This window comes from Dermacentor albipictus, chromosome 7, assembly GCF_038994185.2.
Source record: "Dermacentor albipictus isolate Rhodes 1998 colony chromosome 7, USDA_Dalb.pri_finalv2, whole genome shotgun sequence".
NCBI lineage: Eukaryota > Metazoa > Arthropoda > Arachnida > Ixodida > Ixodidae > Dermacentor > Dermacentor albipictus.
The window spans coordinates 81,899,411-81,913,725 of NC_091827.1; the positions used below are offsets into that span (position 1 = coordinate 81,899,411).

At 46.2% G+C, this 14,315-nt stretch overlaps 1 protein-coding gene across 1 annotated transcript in view; it reads left to right on the forward strand.

The window, feature by feature from the left end:
- The window catches only part of LOC135896903 (cytochrome P450 2U1-like), a 64,462-nt gene extending 51,314 nt beyond the window's left edge, over positions 1–13,148 (forward strand). Inside the window, exons 8-9 of the mRNA XM_065425406.1 lie at positions 6,430–6,620; positions 12,757–13,148. Coding sequence (XP_065281478.1) covers positions 6,430–6,620; positions 12,757–12,947 — 382 coding nt within the window. The 3' untranslated portion in view covers positions 12,948–13,148. The remainder of the gene's footprint in view (positions 1–6,429; positions 6,621–12,756) is intronic.
- Positions 13,149–14,315: the final 1,167 nt, after the last annotated feature.

Below are 14,315 nucleotides of genomic sequence, written 5' to 3' on the forward strand. Positions count from 1 at the left end.
TGTGCCTAGGCACAGTAACAGTAGCTATATCTTGTTTGCCTAATGTGTGCGATCATAATAAATCAGAACGCTGACATCATTTAAACACAGCCGAAGTTATATTGGCTTCAAAAATGTCGTGCAAATCTAAGCTGGTTGAAACATATTTACCTCGAATAGGTCGCGTAAAACAAACCTCTAACGAAGCAGCGCGCAATGACCAAGGCTTTTTTCAACATTCGATGTAGATAAAATTATTATGGCCACGCACAGGACGCGGGTGACATATCAACAGATCTTATTTCCGAAATTATTTGTGAAATGCCACGGCGTATATTTTCTTCCGTGCCTTGTACGATTTCTCAGAAAAGTTGTGCCCCAGCAAACTACGGGAAATCGAAGGGATCCACCACGCTATATACGCAGACGATATAACGATTTGGGTGGACTCCGACAGTGACGGCCAAATCGAGAACGCACTACAAACAGCCATTCATAAAGTCGAAGAGTGCCTCCAAGGAACGGGCCTCAAATGCTCCCCGAGCATGTCCGAACTACTCATTTACCGGCCCACGCCAGAGGCATGCCACCAAGGAGCTACACGGGACCCCGGGAGTACGAGGAAATGGGCTTGTACACCCAAGACGGAAATGCAATCGCCAAAGTAAAGATCACAATCCTCGGAATAAACATTGAGGCCAACGTAGTTAACGGCGAAACCGTGAGGAAGATCGAATGCAAAGTCACCAGCGCCACGAGACTCATAATTAGAATAACCAACAGATACGCTGTCATGAAGGAAGGAAACGTCATTCGACTAATCCACTCCTTCGTTGTCAGCCACATCGCCTACGTAGCCGCTTAGCACAACTGGTACGTTGGGGAAAAGAACAAGATCAACACGCTCATAATTAAAACGTCCGAGATAGCCTTGGGCCTCCCGGAATCGACGAGCACTGAGCTCCTGGCCCAGCTGGGCATATACAACACCCTGGAAGAAATAGCCGAAGCACAACGCATCTCGCAACTCGAACGTCTGTCGACCACCGCGACGGGAAGGTACATCATGAACAAGCTCGGCATAACGTACCGCAACCAGCACGGCCAGAAAATGCAAATCCCCAACAAAATCAGAAACACCGTTACGGTGGCAACCTTCCCAAAAAACGTGCACCCCAATTACAACCGATGTAGAAGAGACGCAAGAGCTGAGGCTCTGCTCCGTTCATTCGGCAGGGAGAGAAACGCGCGCTTTGTCGACGCAGCCGAATATCCGAATGGCCAAAAATTCACCAAATGCACTAAAAAGGCAAAAATACAACTCAAAAATCAGAACCACATGCAGTGCATACACCACACACTCGGAAATAGCGCAGGAAGTAGCGATCGCGCTGGCCCTCACAGAACAGGAATGCGAAGTCGTACAAAGCGACTCGCAAACGGCAGTAAAGAATTACGCCAGAGGTCGAATTTCCAAGGAATCCCTGTCCATTCTAGCCAAAGCGGGCAGCTCCCAAACCGCGAGCACGAGGATCTTATGGTTCCCCGCGCACGTCACCGCGGAAGGCGACGCGCTCCAAACGTAAACGAGACGGCGCACCGGACAGGGCAACGCCTCTCCCACGATAGCGAACACTCATCGCACAGAACGGGACAGGCTCACCAGATGCTACAACATAAACAGTGCATATCTAAACGCCAGAATGATATACCCACCGCCGAATCCCAAATCGAACAGGAGGCAGGCCGTCGCCTGGAGAAAACCCCAGACGAACGCCTTCCCTTATTCATTCCGTCTGAAACGTACTTTCCCAGATAAGCATCAGGACAACACGTGCAAATTGTGCCAGGAAGGACCAGAAACACTCAAACACATGCTGTGGGAGTGTAGTGTAGTTATAGGAAGAATGGCAGTTGCTCCGGAGGCCCTGTCGTAGAGGTGGGTCGCCGCTTTGAGCAGCTCAGACCTCGGAATCCAGATGTGTGCAGTCAAGCAAGCCCGTGAGGCGACGCTGAGGCAGGGCTTTGACGTTCCCCGTGGAAGACCTGAGCCCGGGTCGAGTTAAACCTTGCCGGACGTACAAGAAAGTTGTAGCTATCCATCCACCCGTACCAAGTCTTAGCTTATTAATCTTATGATCACTCACCGAAGACTAATTTGAAAGCCAAATCGTTCGGAATTACGGCATCATGAAATAAGGCCCGATGCGTTACCAAGCCTTTTCGTAGTACGAGCAAACGCGCCTTTGACAGATTATGGAAGTAGTATATCACAATAAATTCTTATAGAGTCTAGACACCACGCCTGTCTTAAAAAGTAAAAGGCAAATATCCATTACAAAGCGTATGTTGTTGTAATTTCTCTGGTGGCTTTGAAGTTCAAACGAAGCTGATCAAAAGGCGCTGTTCTAGAAAAAAAAAAACATTCCGTTATCTCGCTTGCGCACACCACCTCTACCATTGACACCGCAGTTGAAGTTATCACAGTGGAAAGAGCTTCGATAAAGCAGTGCAACGTGGATACCGGCAGTTATTGGAGTAACTCACTTATGAACTGCTCCTGTCATAAATGCAAAAACCAAATCCTTCAGGCGCGCAGTGAACTGCGCCCAAAGGAGCGAAGGTTGGCAGCGTCTGCTAGCCGAGGTGCCGCCACCGTCGGCGCCCGGGAGGAGCCGAGAGAAGCAGCGCCGGCATAGGAGGAGGAGAGAGGAGATGTAGTTACTTTTATATCATTTAGGATTTTTACAAATATAAAGCTGCGGCTGCTTTTGCGCGTCCCTTCGTTACAATTATGCATTTCGAAGGACCAAAAATTTGCTTTCTCGATTTTGTAACTATGCCCTTTAACGCAATATTTCGGACGTCGTCCTCACTTCGTTCAATGGAGTTTCAACTTTATACCTTCTGTTTGTTTTATAGCCCCCACGGTATCCTCAGCAGCCTCGACCTCCTCACTTGTGTCATTTCTCGTGTACCACACAAGATCAGCAGACCACATATACCTTCCCATTTCCTGGCAGTCATCACCAGCCCTCAACCGTTGACAAAGCAGTCTTTATAGCACATATTTTCATCACGTCAATAGTTTTCATATCTCCCTGTCATTGTTCTTTTTCTTTAGCTTTGAGCTGTTGTGTCATATCAGTGTATATATTTGGGCTTGTTGGTGTAACATATTCCAGCTTTTCCCTGTAGCGCAAATAGTCCAAGGACGTGGAAAATAAAATGGACACACACAGACACTACGTGTGTCTGTTTTCTCTTCTACGCCCTTGTGCTATTTGCGCTACAGGAAAAAAGAACTGCAAAAAGTTGTGTCCTAGTTCCGCTCATTTTCAAACTGTTTTCCTCCTCCTTTTTATTTTATACGGATTTTGCGATTTGCTGTATGTGCAGTCTGCTTTTCGAGTTAGTTCTTTTTAATGCGGCCACGCAGAGCACCGTGTGTCACAGAAGATTCAGCGTCGACGTTGGCGCCATCGTCGGCGGCGGTGACGTTGTCCGTGTGAAAAAAAAAAACAATCCCAAACTACGCGTCCCGATCCACGGACGTCCTCCGCGTGGCGCACATGGGCCCTATAACGTGAAACTATTCCATTATGCTTTTATTCCAATCTCTTGACGTCAATTTGCGTAACCGCTGACGCAAGCATCGGACGGTCACCCTCAGAGTTTTCTGAACAGACCAATCAAATGCTCTCCTCGTTCACAGGAGGTCACCTTTGTTTGCTTCAAAAACGAATAACATTGTCTACCATAAGCGGCTTGTCTTATATAAATGACTAACAAGAGACGAGGAGCACGCTCAAGTGGAGACGTTTTCGATGGGGCCGACCCAGCGTTCTGAAAATCAATAACGGGATGAAGAGGCGTTTGCGATTGGTCGGCTTTCCCTCACATTGCTTGCGGTGGGTATTCGAAAATGGCGGCGGCATGCAACGGAAGCCTAATAACGACGCTAGAGCGGATCCTCAGCAAGGAATAGTTGGCAGAATGAGGTTGTAAACGGGCCGAAAGCGCTCGAAAACGCTATACGGCCACACAAGAAGCTTTGTTATACGAAATAAACCCATGCTCTCCGGCAGGTGCGAGTAGCCAGTGCCTGAGCGATCGGGGGCAGCCATCTTATATTCCTTTCCGAACGGTTTGCCTGCGGCTATGCAGTAGAAAATTCCGTTTTGTTCGGCACACTAATGCATCTTTAGCGCATACACGTGACTTTGACGGGGTGACTTTTTGCGGTTTAGTGACGGCGCGTGACAGGCAGGTGAAGTGAGTGTAGCCCGAAAACTTTTGATCCGTAGCCGAGGGTTAATGGCTCGAAGGCGTCGAATCAGAAGTAACTATTTTTCTCTTGTTCTGTGAAATCATGCATAATCAGTGTGTACCCGTCATGTCAGATGGGCAGCTATCGCAGTTTTTGTGACGACGCGTGAGCGACATGTAAAGTAGGGGTGGTCCAAAAAAGTTTTTGACCAATCGTGGAGGGTTGATTGCAGAAATGGAATAGAAAAGCGTGGAATAGTTTTAGGTTATAGCGCCCCAGGTATTAGTAAAATAACTCATCAAACGTAAAATAAAAATAAGTAAAATGAAACGCATCAGAAAATTCGTAAAGTACAACTTGCACACAACCTCTAGACATGAAAGCATCGGAATGTAATCTGAATGTACGAGGAAGCATAATTATGTTACGCGGAAATTCAAACACAAACCCCTTTTCCAACTGCCGTTTGAGGTTTGTCTTAGCAGAAGTGGCGCGCCCAAGAAAGCTCGGTTGCGTGCATAGCGTTTGGCGCCAGGAATACGTTACGGTTACATAAGCTGCGTTTGCCGGAAAGCATGAGAAGCAGTGAGCCACCTTTGAATTCGATCGCGTTGAAATCTTAAAGGCGGTGCTTAAACGTCCTCTATATATTAATCAATGTCTTTTTACTTATGCTTGCCTGCATTTTTTGTTTTTTAATGTATCCGTGTACCATTCATCAGACCTTAGGGCTGATCCTAGGCACGATAAATAAATGAATTATTAATTTATTTGTTTCCGCACACATCTTGCGGGCTTGTGAAATCAGATAAATGCTAAAATTACCGGCGGTTAATAAAAATTTGTGGATTGGAACGCCAAATAATGTTATGTGAACGTGAATCTTTATTTACATAGTAAGTGCACGTTAAAGTATGTTCCCCATCACTGAACAATTATCCGGCTTATTCGCAGAAAAGTAGTGATCGTGAGCATATAGCCTGACATCACTACTTTCACGCTTCTAGTGAGGTGGATATGAGCTGGGATTCATAGGCATATGCTGGAATTGAAGTAACTACTAGCCCTTGAAGAAAAACTGATCCTTGTGACCTCTCTACACTGTAAATAAAAAGGCCATTGAACAGGGCGCTACACGGAGGCATAGTTTCCTTCGTTTTGACTGTGCGTCCTTTAGAAGCATGGCCTCAATATCATAGCCAATTGTTTATTAAGCAGTACTTACACGACAAATAATGTAATAGACTTGTTAAACCTTGACGGTACGAAGAGTGAGTGCTGAGGGACTAGGCACCTTGAGCAGAAATAGGGCAGCAGCGGTTTGTTTTACTTGTCGCTCTTTGTTTCTGTAATTATTTTTGCCGGAGTTGTAAAATAGAAAAAAATAATATATTTCACATACTGGGCTTTATTGAGTGTGTTGGTGATAACGTAAGAGATAATTCTCACAATAAATCATGAAATACGCTGCCGTAAACTATGCATGGGAGCAGGCTTTGTGAGGCTGATTATACCAATTATTTGCTGAATATTACTTTTTATCAGCGCATCACAGTACGAGAAACGCGAGGACAATTAAAGCCGAATAAAAGCAATTGAACAGGGCCTAAATGTAGAGAGCATGCTAGCCTCGATACCTTCAGCCTTTATATAGACGACCTCAGCGCCTTAAATAGGGCAATGGCCCTCTTTCAATATGGACATGGCATTGTGCAAAATCTTTACATCACAGAAAACAGCAAAGATTACATAAGCTCTAGGACAGCCATAAATAACACTATTGCATGATTACAGGAAATTTCAGTTTTTGTGACTGCTCAGTAAGCTAAATTTGCAGGGCTTAGAATGCCGCACGAATGAAGCGTATTTAGACGAACCAGGGTTTAGAATACATACTCTCGCACGTACGCGCCACTCCAAATGGAATGCGTAAGTAATAAAACACTACAATAGGCTCTTTGAAAAACTGCTCCCGATGCTTCACTCGATGGCGGGTCAGCGAACAAGTTATTTGTCTTCAAATGACTAGCAGACAGTCGTGTATAAATGAAGGAAAGAATATTGAAATGTATTTGAAACAAGGTATCGCATATGTGCGCGTAACTTCAACCGGCGATGAGCTACGTGGCTAATAATAATAAAAAATGCAATGTGAAAATGCTTGTTGCCCCTTCTTTCAGGTGCGCAGAGGATGTCGTGGTTGGTGATTTCTTCCTACCGAAGGGCACTGTTGTTCTTCCGAATATATGGGCGGTTCACAACGACCCTACTCTTTGGAAAGAACCTACAAAATTTGACCCGGGACGCTTCCTGAACGAAGATGGGACATTGCTTTCGCATAAGCCCGAACATTTGATACCCTTTTGCATCGGTAGGTGATGTTCTGTTACAAAACATGCAAAAGCAGGAACGCTAAATCGCAGCGTGACGAGGACAAGAGAGATTGTAAAGATCAGGCGTTGCTAAATGTCACATGTAAGGCAAATTTTTCACTGCAGAGTGACTGAGAAAACGTCTAAACAAAGCGCTTTTGGCTTTGACCTCCATGGTAAGCACATAAATAACTAGGAACGCACTGTGGCACTAAATTATCTCTACAACTAGGCTCAATTGATAAAACAGAATTGAGCCATACGGGAAACATTTCTCTTTTTTTGATCGGTGTCTCATAAGGGAATAATGTGAGTTGGATAAAGTTGCAGAGTTGAATTTTCCAATTTAGCCATTTTAACGTCAGAAGATATTAAAAACGTATGCTAACAGTTACCCAATTGTTCATTGATAAATGAAGAGCCAATTGCTCCCGATACGAACAAACAATCACACCTAACTTGATGTCGAAAACGCTCAGCGTGGCATAATGCACACGTGAAGATATACACAGATAACTGTTTCTGCATTTGGCAGACATGGTATAGCTTTGAAGCGTAGCTCATGACTACAACTAAGGGATTTACTGACGACACCCAAAGTTGCTCTTCAGGCTTGAAAGTTTAGTTCGGGAAAACACAGGAACCGATGCATATGTTGTAACTTCGGAAGAAAGACCAGTACTAATATTGCATAAATACAATGTGATTACATTGTAGACAAAAAAAATGAGGACAAACGCATGTACATGAAACATGATTAATAGTAGCGCACAATAAACAAAAGAAAAAAGCGATGCGCATCAGAAACAATACCAAAAAGTGGTATTTTGGTCATCGTCATGCACGAAGGTCATGCCTTGTGGCAGCTTGCAAGCTGCCGCAGTGTATGACCTCTTTTTCAACATGAACGTATGTGACTGGTGGTCGTGCAGCCTTACTCCATCATAGATGGGGCCGACAGTGCAGGGCAGCCACACACAAACCGGGATCGATGCGGGTGTCTATACGTAATATATGTTTCCTAGAGTGCGAAAGGAACTTGCACGTCGAAAGTCGAACCTGAAACTTTGTGCTAAACAAACGGGGATAAAGAAAGATACACAATTACGAGTGCTTTCGTTGTCCCCATTCGTTTAGGGCAACCTTTCACCGCGAATCAATTCAAACTAGGCCGGCTCAGAGTGATAAGTAGAACATGTGACTACCAGCTCTTTCTACTATGGAAGATGAAAGTCCCAGTACTCAGGCACATCGTTTCGCTGTTGCTGCTGCCCAAGTATGAGGACAAACTCTATAGGACCTTACATCTTGCTATGGTATTTTTTCAGCCGTCCAGATGTGATTGAGACATTCCGCAGAAAAAAAGAAACACCCGGCGTATTGCCGTGGTTAAAATTATGTGGAGCTTGTTTGAGTTAGCGATGTAGCAGCAGAAACGTATGACAGGAGAACAGGTTCGTCGCCTGTAGCTGCTGCTCGAAAAGCACTGATAGGGGCTGGTTGGTAGACATTCGTGATTGTATTGAGCTTACTATTGTAGTGACGGAACAACTTGAAGAATACGAAAGAACAAGAAAGAACTTGAAGAACGAATACGAAAGAACAAGAAATGGACGTACGTACCGCAATACGTTCACTTAGGCTGCGCACGCCCATTTCTTGTTCTGTCGTATTCGTTCTTCAAGTTCTGCCGTCAGTATACTGCTAAGCGCAATGCAATCATGAAAAAGCGATGATGCTTGTGGCGGGAAGAATGTTCATGAAAAGTGTGTACACAGTTAAGTAGTAAACGCATCGGAGCATACATAGGGCTTCTGTAATGCTTGTGTCACAGTAGTACACAACTATGTGATGTCTCTGCCAGTGAGTGATCAGGCAAGGGCTCCAACGGGAAACGGTGTTTATTGCCCGAAGCTTACGGGCTGATGGTTACATCAGGAATCAGCGGTTAGGGCACATAGCACGACATTATAAGTGCTTGTGCGCACATGCGCACTAACACCAGTCTGCTTATAACGTTCACGTTCCTGCTTGGGACTTATGAGGTGGTCGACGATTTTGAATTGGGTAGCGTCTATCCTCGTCGCCTCGTGAAGTTTCAGACTGCGACGTCGGTGGTCAACGAGAAGCATTAGCTGGTGGTACTGAAAGTGCTGTTCCCGATCCGGGGTCGCTGTGTGGCCCCACGGAGAACCCATCGTCTTGAACGACGTTTTCCGCAGTCACTGTCGTGCTTTGATGTAACTGGTTCTTGTGACGCCGCCACTCCAAGCAACCTGTAGGGGTTGATACACGAACCTTGAAATACAATGGTCCAGTCTGAGCTGTCACCACTGCTGTCATCCATTTTGGCTGTCTCCTGTAATTGCGTGCGAGAACATGATCACCAAGAGTCACTTCGCGCGCTCGACATGGTCGGTTCACCGTCTGTTTGAACTGTTCGCAAGCCACCCCCTCCCCCACCACAGGCTTGAGCACGTCAAAGCGCGTACGCAAACGTCAACCCAGCAATAAGTTGGCCGGCGCCTCGTGCGTTGTAGCGCGAGGAGTGTTCCGATAGGCGAGCAGAAACTTGTTGAGTGGTCGGCGCGTGTCATCCTTTCGTAGCGCATTCTTCAGAGTTTGCACGAAACGTTCCACGAGCCCATTTGTGCTAGGATTGTAGGGTGCTGTTTGTACGTGTCAGCAGCCCATCTCTCGGACGAACTGTTTGAAGTCCTGTGACGTGAATTGTGGGCCGTTATCCGATACAATTGTCTCGGGGAAACCGAAACGTGCAAGAATGTATCTTAAACACTGACTTGTGGCCTCTGTAGTGGTCGACTCCATCACGAAAACTTCTGTCTACTTGGAGTGGGCATCAACCACTATGAGAAATATGGATTGTTGAAATGGTCCTGCAAAAGAAATGTGTATGCGTTGCCATGGCGCTGTGGCTCAGGACCAGGGGTGCAATGGTGCTTTGCAAGGGGCACTGCGTTGTTCTTGGCAATTTGCACATGATTGCACCATACGCTCGAGGTCCCCTTGGAAACACGGAAACTAGACATAAGTTCGCGCGAGCGCTTTGCTGCGAACTATACCTGGATGACCCTCTTATATCTCTTCTAAAAGTGCACTGTGCAGCTTTGCGGGGATGACTACTCGTGTTCGCAGCAAAATGCATCCTTGATACAAGGTTAATTCATAGCGCCTGGTGATGTAATGTTTTAGCCTGTCTTTAGCGACAGATCTTGGCCAACCTGTACTTATGAACCCTTTTACTTGTACCAGTTAGTTGTCGCCTTGCGTGGCACGCGCGATTTCTTTACTCGACACTGGTAGGGAGGCCAGTCGCAATGTATAAAAAGTTTCTTCGCTGTCTTGCGTCTCGTCCTTGACATATCAAAGTGGGCAACCTGGAGCAAAAATCAACTTCGGCGTTATCGGCTACCTTCTTAAAGAGAACGTCGTAGCTGTACGCCAATAACGTCACTGCCCAATGGCGTAATTGCGCAGCTGCAATAGGCGGGATCCCAGTTGATGGTCCCAAAATTTGCTGTAACGGCTTATGATCCGTGATTAGAGTGGATGCTCGACCATAAATGCAGTTGTGAAACTTCTTTATGACAAAAATAATGGCCAATGCCTCTTTTTCAAGCTGGCTGTATTTCTTCTCCGACTCTGACAGTGTGCGCGATGCGAAAGCAACCGGCCTAGACCGGCTGACCTCGAAAACGTGGGAAAGTACGGCACCTACTCCGTACTGCGATGCGTCACAGGCCAGCTTCAATGGTCTATCCGGGTCGTAATTGGCCAGCACCTGTAGTGATGATAGCATTGTTTTGACTTGCTCAAACGCTGCGCGGCTGCGGTCATCCCAGCACCAAGAAGCATCTTTCCGCAAAAGCCGGTAAAAGGGGTTACAAACAGTTGACAGATTAGGCACGACCTTCCCATAATAGTTGGCGACACCTTCGAGGGTCTGCAGTTGTTGCTTTATTGTCGGTGCAGCAGCCTTGATAACTGCCTCAATTTTGTCCGGCGACGCACGGATTCCTTCTGCACTTATTTTGTGCCTGAGGTAGCAGAGCTCGCTTTGAAAAAAGAACGCACATTTTTCTTTCTTCACCCTGACACCTCGCTCTGACAGACGTTTCAAGAGAGCCTCTAGGTTTATTAAATGTTCTTCAGTGGTTTTTCCCGCGACTAAAATGTCATCAAGATAACATTGAGCATCGATCGTGTCCATTACTTTCTGAAAAATACCTGGCGCTGACGCAATTCCGAAAGGTAGCCTGTTATCAGTAAGCAGACCTTTCTGCGTTTTTAACGTCGAGTACTTCTTCGAGTCTTCGGCCATGAATACTTGCTGGTATGCCCTGTCCAGATCGATCTTCGTAAAATGCAGCCCCCCGGTCAGCGCTGCCAGTAGATTACCTATCTTAGGCAACTGGTAGTGCGTGATGTCAAGTGAGGGGTTTATCGTCATCCTATAATCCCCACATAGGCGTATGCTGCCATCTTTCTTTATCGCGGGCACTGCGTGGCATGCTCCGCTGTATTCACTGGCGTGAGAATTCCTAGTTCAACCAATTTTGCTGTCTCGGCTTCTAGAGCTGACTGCAATAGCTCATGGTTACATCAGGAATCAGCGGTTAGCGCACATAGCACGACATTACAAGCACTTGCGCGCACATGCACACTAGCAGCAGTCTAATCAACAGGCGCGCTATCGCCGGCGCAGCAACTATACTGCGAGATTGGAAATAAAAATGCGAATACCATAAGTAGCACGCACCCAGTAGCCTAAGCTGTTGACTCCGTAATGCAGCAGCCAGCAGATAAAATTCTGGGGTTTAACGTGCCAAAACCACTTTCTGATTATGAGGCACACCGTAGTGGAGGACTCCGGCAATTTGGACCGCCTGGGATTCTTTAACGTGCACCTAAATCTAAGTACACGGGTGTTTTCTCATTTCGCCCCCATCAAAATGCGGCCGCCGTGGCCGGGATTCGATCCCGCGACTTCGTGCTTAGCAGCCCAACGCCATAGCCACTGAGCAACCACGGCGGGTTGGCCAGCAGATAGTATACTATATGAGTTGGTGCTCATTGACGCACACCCAGTGCCATATGACCAGTGCCCCAAGGAGTGTTCACAGCCAGCAGTACAGTACACCGAAAGGCAACAAGTAAAGAAAAATTCACTAGGACAAAAAAAGAACGTCCAGATAAAGCGCACTATTGGAATCTAAATGATGCGAAGCTTGTTATCGTTATCGCGTTAGATTCATTACTGGGTCACACGAGCATCGCCTCCTCGTCAGTAGTTGTCAGCTGCTGGTGTTGCGAGAACGATGGAAACGTATTGCATCCGTAGAGGAAAGAATCTTGTTGAGAGGCTTAAGGCACAGATAAGTACGGTAGATATATAGATATATTTGGGACTTCAGTGCCGCTTTTCTGACAGGGACACGTACCATTTGTGGTTCCTTCAATCTTCACGTACAGCTCCGCCTTTCTATGAATAAACCCTGCTACTACTACCTATTCTGGAGTAATGTCATTAATAAGCCCATTTTCGCTGGCTCATACCTGGTGTCACATAACTAGTGACCCATCATGTCTATTCGTTTGGGCGCACAGCAGAAACCCAAAATTGGGCAAGTCGAGATAGCAACCAGCCAGCACGAAGCACATAAACGATAGAAGCTGTGAAGTGGAGCAAAAAGGCAAATAAACGGCTAATTCCGAATACTAATTTCAAGACAGCTTTCGCAAAATCTATGTTAAAACAAGATATAGACAATTCGATACCCTCAGCGAAAGAGTAGCGTCATCTTAGAACTAATTCCCGCCTCTACTGTTCATCCCCAGCTAAGTGTTCCGATCCCTGTCAATAAATGTATTTTCTATAAAGGGCTGCTATTTCTGCACCTCCGCCAGCTGCCTTGCGCTAGCTGATTTCCTAGCCCCATCGTGGAAACTTGTTCTGACTAGTTTTCTAAGGTCATTGGCATAATTGTATATGGGCCTTGTATTTGGTGAGTTGTCTGTGTTGTGTATCAGCGGTCCTATACTTTTAACATTCTCTATGAGACAAGCCTCATAAACTCGTTAGAAGTAACGTATAAATGTTTCTTCTTTCTACAGGCCCCCGAGCTTGCCCAGGAGGCACGTTCGCCACAATGGAGATATTCCTACTGGTCACGTTCCTGCTGCAGAAGTATCGCGTCGTTCCTGAAAAGCTAATTGACTGTGACTTGGACTCCCAAGAGATCGACCGCTCGCACGTCAGTCACATCAAACTGCGCTTTTTACCAAGACACACTTCGAATTCCTAAAGGAGTGGTGCGATGCATATATACATTTTCGACAATCAATTTCGACACCTCTCAGTAGTATCTTCCTGCCTCTGCTCATAGTACAAGGGCTGCGCTTTCTGGTAGTCATTTGTTTGCTGTTTCAACTTCAAGGGAATTCCAATTCCCACAGCTCAAGGTCCCTAACCAAGGGTGCTGTAACATAAAGCTATTCCAAATTTCTCTATTCAACTTCTGAAATGAGTCGTCCACGATTGGTCAAAAGATTTCCCGTCTGCCCCTACTTCGCCTGTCTCTCGCACATCATGTCGAAAATCGCGAAACGCCACATGTGATATGATGTGTGCACACTGATTGTGCATGATTAGACCAAACGAAAGAAAAATATTTATTTCTGATTCGACGCATTTTCCGCCATTTTACTCTGTCATTGATGAAACTTTTTGGGCAGCACCCACTTCACCGGTCTGTCACGCGTCGTCAGAAAACCACGAAACTCACTGCGTCAAAGTTACCTGTAAGAGTTCAGGACGCATTTATATACCGAACAAAACTGATTTTTTTTTCTGAATAGCCGGAAACTGCCCCGTTCCTAAAGAAATAGAAGATGGCTGCCCGAAGATTGCTCTGGCACTAGCTACTCAGAGTGGCCAGGGAGCATAGACTTCTTTGCATATAATGAACACATTCCCATGGCAGTATATCGTTATAGAGACCTTTCGACACGTATACGACATCACTTTGCGAACTATTCTTTGTTGGCATCCAGCCTGGGAGCATATTTAACATTTCATTGCACGCCGCCGCGATTTTTTATCAGCCAGCCTAAGCTAAGTAAGGAGAAGCGGGCAAATCGCACACGCCGGCACCGCCCTACTCATCCGGTTGTCTACTTTACCTGTGCTGGCTCGGCCCTACCAAACCCCTCTCCACATGAGCGGGCTCCTTGCCTCTTTTCAGCCATTTCTATAAGAAAATATGCTCAATGTAGGCAATGCCAGTCGCTTTAAAAGAAAGAAAAGGAAAACTCAGTGCCCTTCCACTCTGTGAAGAAGGATCACCAGCGAAGCAGTGTATGTTGGGCCCCTTAATGGCGAACTGCACTTCCGCCGTGGGTCAACCCGGCATGGCACTATCTTCGGGATTGGCCCACGTATTTTTCTTACCACGCCAACGACGACACGAAAATTTCCTTGGGCGGCAGACGTATACAGCTTCGCTGTAAGAAGTGACTTCCTATAAATGACGAGCGCGTTTGAATGGGCTTTGTAAACAACGCTGTGCGTCACCGCCCGATGCTTGCGTCGGCGGTTACGTAAGTTTGACGTCTGGAGATTGGAATAAAAACAGATTGAAGTAAGCTCTACGCTTTACGGCTCCAAAATCCGA